This window comes from Etheostoma cragini, chromosome 5 (genome assembly GCF_013103735.1).
Source record: "Etheostoma cragini isolate CJK2018 chromosome 5, CSU_Ecrag_1.0, whole genome shotgun sequence".
In the NCBI taxonomy this organism is placed as follows: domain Eukaryota; kingdom Metazoa; phylum Chordata; class Actinopteri; order Perciformes; family Percidae; genus Etheostoma; species Etheostoma cragini.
In genome coordinates, this window is record NC_048411.1 from 17,792,667 (window position 1) to 17,799,769 (window position 7,103).

General features: G+C 39.8%; 1 protein-coding gene across 1 annotated transcript; it reads right to left on the minus strand.

The window, feature by feature from the left end:
• Nucleotides 1–162: 162 nt before the first annotated feature.
• On the minus strand, nt 163–1,665 carry LOC117944872 (immediate early response gene 5-like protein). The gene has a single exon (XM_034872088.1). It carries the CDS (start codon nt 1,490–1,492, stop codon nt 614–616), a length of 879 nt encoding a protein of 292 aa, XP_034727979.1. The 5' UTR covers nt 1,493–1,665; the 3' UTR covers nt 163–613.
• Between the last annotated feature and the right edge of the window lie 5,438 nt (nt 1,666–7,103).

Here is a 7,103-nt window from a genome sequence, read left to right on the forward strand (position 1 = left end):
TGATAAAATGATAGCAATGGAAACAAATACAAGGTCACAAATGCACCATCTACAGTAGAAGAAGCCTACATCTGTGACAAACCCACTCTTGAGCACACTTATAGGCCTAGGGATATTATTCATCAAGAGTTGAAGTTGCGATTTAAAGCCAATACATCAGTGTTTTTAAATGGTGTCAGTTTTATTGATTAATAAAAGCAGGCCCTGATTTAAATAATACATTTAGGTACAGAATGATATGCTGCCTGATGCATTAAGGCTGTACAGATCTTTACTGGCCACATGATGGAGCTCATCCAACATCCTTCCAGAGAAACAGTGTGAACTCATTTCTTCAGGAAATACAAACCAAAGACAGAGCCCAGTACCCACAAATGAATCACCAGAAAATAAGGTTTAAATAAAAGGTACAATTAATGTATACTTTGTTAAGAAATGTAATCAGTTGGCACGAGAAGTGTAACATGTGAAAAAGTTATCCGAATCAACAGGATTTCTCCACATAATGCCATTTCATCAACATATTTAAATAACAGAATAGAGAGAGAATTGCAGTCATGGTTTATTTGAAAGCAATAAAATAAAACGATACATAGAAAAACAATCATACAAATCAAAATGCTTCGATTGCTCTGGTCCAACCGCTGCCTGTTAACAGGGTATGTTTCAAACAAATTGTCTGAGCGGCGAATATTTGCTCAAGGTCCGTCTGCTGCCAACTCACAAACTCTGATAGTCCACCTGAACCCAACACTGAGATCAGGTTGGAGATGTTTGTACTGTCCAACTGGTCCGAGTCTGAATGTAAATCATCATCAGTCTTCATCCTTTTAAACGGCACTGGTCCATAGTCTGGCAAATAAAACTCTGGATCAACTATATGATAACTTGTGTCCATCTTTCGCTTTTTAGTGTAGCACTGCGCGCCCTGCGGCTGTTTTGACTGAGCGCAACAGTCTGAGTGAAAGTATCCATTCGTGACAGTAGTCACCACATGCGTGTCCAAGTCCAGGACAGTCTTTTGGTTGGCTTGTGCGTTTAGGATAGGTAACTCCCAGGATGACTTGTCCGCACAACTCCAACATGCTTCCGAAACCATGAGGTCGGAGTCACTTGGTGAAAGCATTGCGCAGGCAGATGCGTCTTGGTGCGGCACCTCTGCAGGCTGGCCGTTGGGCTGGTGCGCTCCGCAGTGCCAAGTGTCCGACTCAACCCCAGTAAAGTTGCAGTAGAAGTCATCGCCCAACTCCGTTAAGCTCCCAGTCAATTCAAAATAGTCTTGCCTTTCACGGACTGCAGATACATCCTCATAGTGATGCGTCCTCTGCGTCTGCGACAAGTTTTTGCTCATATAAAACTGCCTAGCGTTTCTCAGAACGTACGTTACCAGTAAGTTCTTGTGGAGCTTGATGCCTCCTCTCTGCGTCCTGGAGCTTTGGATTTTTCTCAAAGAGATGGAGATCAGATTCTGTGCGTCAAATACACACTCCATCCTCACCCGGGCCACCCGTTCTTTCCTCTCAGTCTCTCAAAACGATTGTTTCTTCACTGAAGAAATATGTAGGTCTTTAGTTGAGATTCCTACAGGATTCGTGAAGACTGTGTCCATAGCTCTCCATGTCTTCCCAGTAAGGGCATGGATTTGCAACTCTCATCTTTCCTTGGCACGCCCTCACGTAGACATTGTCCAATAGAAGGGAGGAGGTGCTTCTGTTATACGCAAATGTCACTACTAGCCTCATTCAGAATGCACGTAGGAGCGGGCAGCTGCATTTCAGTAAATGTGTTCTGAGCTTTAAAAATCTCAGTGCGGAAAAATACATCACAATTATTGTCTATGTAGGAAAAAGAGAGTAGAATAGAATAGAATAGAATAGACAAGGAGCAGTGGAATAGATTTGTGTAGAATAGAAAAGAGGAATGGGATAGAGCAGAACCTAGTTAGTAATTACAATAAAATGCAATGTTAATACATTAGAGTAATATAATAGCCTGTAATATCCTATATAATATAACATAACATAGGCTACTAGAGAGTAACATAATATAATATGGTAGAGAGGAACTGAATTGAACATTAGAGAGTAATAGAACACATCTAGAGTAGTAATCAAGTTGGAGTACAATAAAACAACCTACAAAGAAAGTAGTAGAATGTAGTAGAATATAGCAGTAATAGAATGGAATAGAGAGTTAAAGAATAGAGTAGATAAATCAGTTAGTAATTACAAAAGAATAGAGTGGACTTGAGTAGAAAGTGTTAGCATAGAGACAGCAGTGAGTAATTACAATGAAAGAAAATATACAGAGTGACAGAATAGAATATCCCAGAGAGTAAAAGAATATAATAAAACATACCCTTCACATATCCGTGCGTGCTGTAACGCTGTCTGACGCCTACAGCATTAGCTTAGCCTAGCAAAGATCCTGCAGGTAACTGGTTCCAACTAGCTACTGCTCCCAGTAAGTGACAAAATAAAGTCAACATGTTCCTAGTTACATGTTGTGATTAGTATAGTCACAGCATGTACAAATAACAAGGTCACATGAGACACAGCCATATTCTAACCGCATACTAACTGGGAACTATATTCTCAGAAAGGCGAAGCACTAGTACTTCTGCTACTTCGGCGGAGTGATTTGCCCGCAACACTTGAGAAGCCCCAACACAGAGCAGAGTGTTGGCCTGGAGTTTGCTCAGTGTTGGAGTAATATAGTCAACAATTACTAGATACTGTAGCATAGTCTACAATCATGGGTGTTCGCTGCGACAATTAACAAGGGAAACCAGGTAATACCATGATGTTTCATAGAATTCCAACCAAAAACGCAGACCGCTGAATCTATGGCTATACTTGCTCCGGATATGGATCCAAAATACACCTGTAGCCATCTTCAAGAACCATTGTGTTTGCTCAGCACATTTCACTGAATATTATTATTATGACAAATGGAATTAGCCACAAGGACCATGAAACATGAAAGGATACGGCCATCTCATCGATAGTACAGACTGGAGAAAGTGGATCTCCTTCAGCTACGGCAATTGTGCCATGTTTTCAGAGGAATAACTACTGTAACAGTGGTAACTTTAGCAACATGATTATATGAATACGGTGGTCACTACTATTGCAGTTGTTCTTGGGCTACAGTTATGTGCTTTTTTACCCCAGAATAAAATGAGCAATGCTAGAGCTAATGCTCCTGACTGTAGCATTTACCTTGCTAATGAATTGGATTCCACATTATCATCACCAGTCCTTGTTTGTTCTGATTTTCCCCTCGACCTCAGTCTGTTTGGCATTTTGTTTATCCGCTTCCAAAATTTGTAACTCCTCGTCTGTGTAGTCTGGCTCAAAACTATATTTTCTAGATCTTGATTTGATACCAAGTGAAAATCCTCTGACAATTCCTCAAAGTCAGCCATGATCACCAGTGTTGTTTGTTACTAGCAAGCTATTTACATTGGTTTTGTTGAAGGAAGTAACTGTGCTTTAAGGTGTGCGTTAATCCCTATTCCTATTAAACTGTCTATGTGATCACTCCGCCCAAGTAGCACTGCTTCGCCTTTCTGAGAAAATAGTTCAAAGTTAGTATGCGGTTAGAATATGGCTGTGTCTCATGTGACCTTGTTATTTGTACACCCTGTTACTATACAAATCACAACATGTAAAAAGGAACATGTTGGCCGTATTTTGTCACTTATTGGGAGCAGTAGCTAGTTGGAACCAGTTACTTGCAGGATCTTGGCTAGGCTAAGCTTATACTGGGGGTGTCAGACAGAGTTACAGCACACACGGAGATGTGAAGGGTATGTATCGACTTGTCTATCTCTGGGGGTACCGGTGAATAAAGTCCCATTAGGTCGGCGTGTTCCTTTAAAATAGACTAGCGTACAGTAGAGAGGGGAAGAATATAATATCATTGAGAGGAATAAAATAGAACACAACATAATAGAGTCAAATAAAAAAAATAACAGAATAAAGAAATATAACAGAAAACAATAAAACACATGATAACAATTGACTAGAATACAACATAGTAGAGTGTGATGACATTTGAATAGAATATTAAAGAGTAGTCTGGATCAACTAAATTACAATTCCTGGATAACTCCCCTTCACCCCCATATCATCTTGTGTGTTGCTTCATTGAAACTTCTTGAAACTCCATTCGGTATGGGAAACAACAATAAACTTCAAGCTAGCAAGTTACACACTGTAACTGGCAAGTTTTGATAAAATTTGGAACGTGCAACAAGGCAAGCATGCTTGGTGCTTTTGGAGAATGATTGATAAAGATTTACAAAGAATATGTTTATGGCATTTCCTTTACTAACTGGGATGTTTTTGGGCTGATTGGCGGGGACTGCTGTGGACCAAGTACACACAGCAATACGCCGGTAAGAGCAAATTCCCGAGACTATTTTGCACAACCACTGTTGCTGTGTCCTTAGCCCAGAGACGCCCAAGACAATTGTGATTGGTTTAAAGCAACCAACCCAGAGCATTTTTTTCTCCTATCCCAGAATGCATGTGTGTGGTTTAGCCAGACCATACTCCACAGCACTGTGGAGATAGGTCTGGCAATGTTAGACTAGAGCAAAATAGAACATACAGTACTAGAGATTAATAAATGGAATAGAATTGAATAAAGAATACTTGCAGTAGTGAGTAATAGAATAGCTTACAACACCAATTAAAACAAATGTGTCCCCAACACAATCTTAAAACTAGGAGTATACCAGAGTACAAACAATGGAGAATCGAGAAACCAGCAAAAACTAAAACTGGTAAGTCTGGAACTGAACAACTTTGTCAGATTCTCTGGATGACTGTTTTATTAAGCAAGGCCATAGCTTCTGAATGCAGCCTCACTAAGAAGCACACACTCTCACCCTAAAACAGAGCAGAGCAAACAGAAGATAACTGAGGAGAATTCATTAACATTCAACTATACAATACTAAAACTATGTACAATTATAGCCTACTATACTATTCTATATTGTACTATACTACATGTTGGGGAAAATGCAAAGCAAGTCAGTCATTATTGCAAATGAGGACTCCGACGGTGATGCAGGACCTCGACCCAAAGTGGAGGGGTCTAGCATTAGTGGTATAATCAGAAGTTTGAGCTCCGTATGAGCAGGAATATTGATTTAAAAACGAATTTATTAATTTAAAAAAAGGTCCCCAAAAGTCTGTGATCAAAACTCCACGCATGGCAACTGTCTGTTATACTAGGCAAAGTTCTGTTATACAGAAAGAAAACCTCATAGATAGCTGTGTCAAACAAATCAGAATTGAGTATTCAACAAGGCCGTAAAATATCCTTTAACTGTATTCTTTTCTAAGTTACACTGATAATTCCTCAAAAGCCAAATTCAAGATACTTATTTAACATACAGTACAATAAAGTACATAGGTTTAATGCACAAAACACACACACACACACACAGACACACACACATTCAATTATGTCCACTGTCTGGACCTGACGTGGTGTCATTAGGACTGCCTCTGATAATAGAAATATTGCCACGGCACTCAGATGTGTGAGGTAAAAGCTCTTTGTAGAGAGATTATCTGTCATCCGAGCCCCACACCTGTTTGTGTGTACACACACACAGATGGCTGACATCATACTGAACACCTGGATATGACTTTGATTTCCAGCCAAATACGTGAATCAGGAGGACAGCCACTATTACGGTTACCATGCTATGATAATGGTGTAAATTGGAGTCTGACATGTTTGCTCTCTCTGGAATATAGTTTCAATGGAGCGCAGATTGACATCATGTTTTATGGCACAGCATTGTATTTTAGTACATAGTTTTGCAAGTTTTTGTATACTTAATGTAACAACCTGCCTTTCTTTATACGTAGTCTTATACATTCTTTGCAAGCAACTATCAACTCAATGTGTATAGGTAATAGGTTTGGACCCCAGATGGTAAAGTTGGGCAGACACACCTCTTCCACCCTCATCCTTAAACACTGAAGCACCCCAGGGCTGTGTTTTTAGTCCCCTGCTGTTCTGCCTGTACACACATCACTGTGTGGCCACTTTCAACTCCAACACCATGATGAAGTTTGTTGACGACAGAGATGTGGTGGCCCTGATAACTGACAGCAATGAAAAGGCTGACCTGAAAGATGTAAGCAAGACTAAAGAGATGATAGTGGTCTTTGGTAAGAAACTGGGTCTCCCTTAATATCAACAGGTCCTCAGTGGAGACGGTGAACAGCTATAAGTACCATTCAAGTACCATCGTGCCCACATCACCTAGGGTCTGACCTGGGCTCTGCATACTACTGACTCAGTGGTGGGAAAGGCCAGGCAGAGATTGTGTCACCTTAAACTGCCTAAGGAATTCCAGTTTTCCCCTTAAATACTAAGCATTTTCTACTCCTGCATCATTGAAAGCATCCTGTCTGGGAACGTTACTGCCTGGTACAGAAACTGCAGAGGGGTTTGTTCAGCTGAACATACAATAGGTGGTGCCCTACCCTGCCTAAAGGATATTTACAAGGTGCTGCAAGAATAAGGCCAAGAGAATTATAAAGGATCAAAACCACCAAGGATTTTTTTTCTCTGTTTAGACTTTTCTGTTGCCCATTCTCCTTTATGATGAATCATGCGCAAGCTGAAGAAGCTAAGGATTACATTTCACTGGAATTTTACTTAAAACTGATTGACTGAAAATTGATTATATGTTATCAAATTATTAAAACAACTTAAATATAAATAACAAAATAAAAATTGTTGCATTATGGTTGGCTAAATGACAATGACAGTGAGATTCAAGGGGGAAAACAAGAAGGTAGGTGCCAAAATGTCACACTGGGAGAGAAAAAATGAAAACTGTAATGAACATTTAATTGAGCATCACAGGAGAAAAAACACACTTACAATCTTTGAGAGACCCAACCAAAGGTCAGATCAAATGTCAAATGGACCGAGTTTCATTGCACACACTCATGTTGACTTGAGTAATCCTACATATATCTCCTAAAACAGTAAAGGGCCTAGCTGGTTAAATGTAAAAACACATAATGGAAATAATAGCGGTATTCAGTTGTCCAGGCCTACTATTG

Coding starts and splice junctions, on each gene's coding strand:
- LOC117944872 (XM_034872088.1), bottom strand. CDS start 1,492: ATGGAGTGTGTATTTGACGCACAGAATCTGATCTCCATCTCTTTGAGA.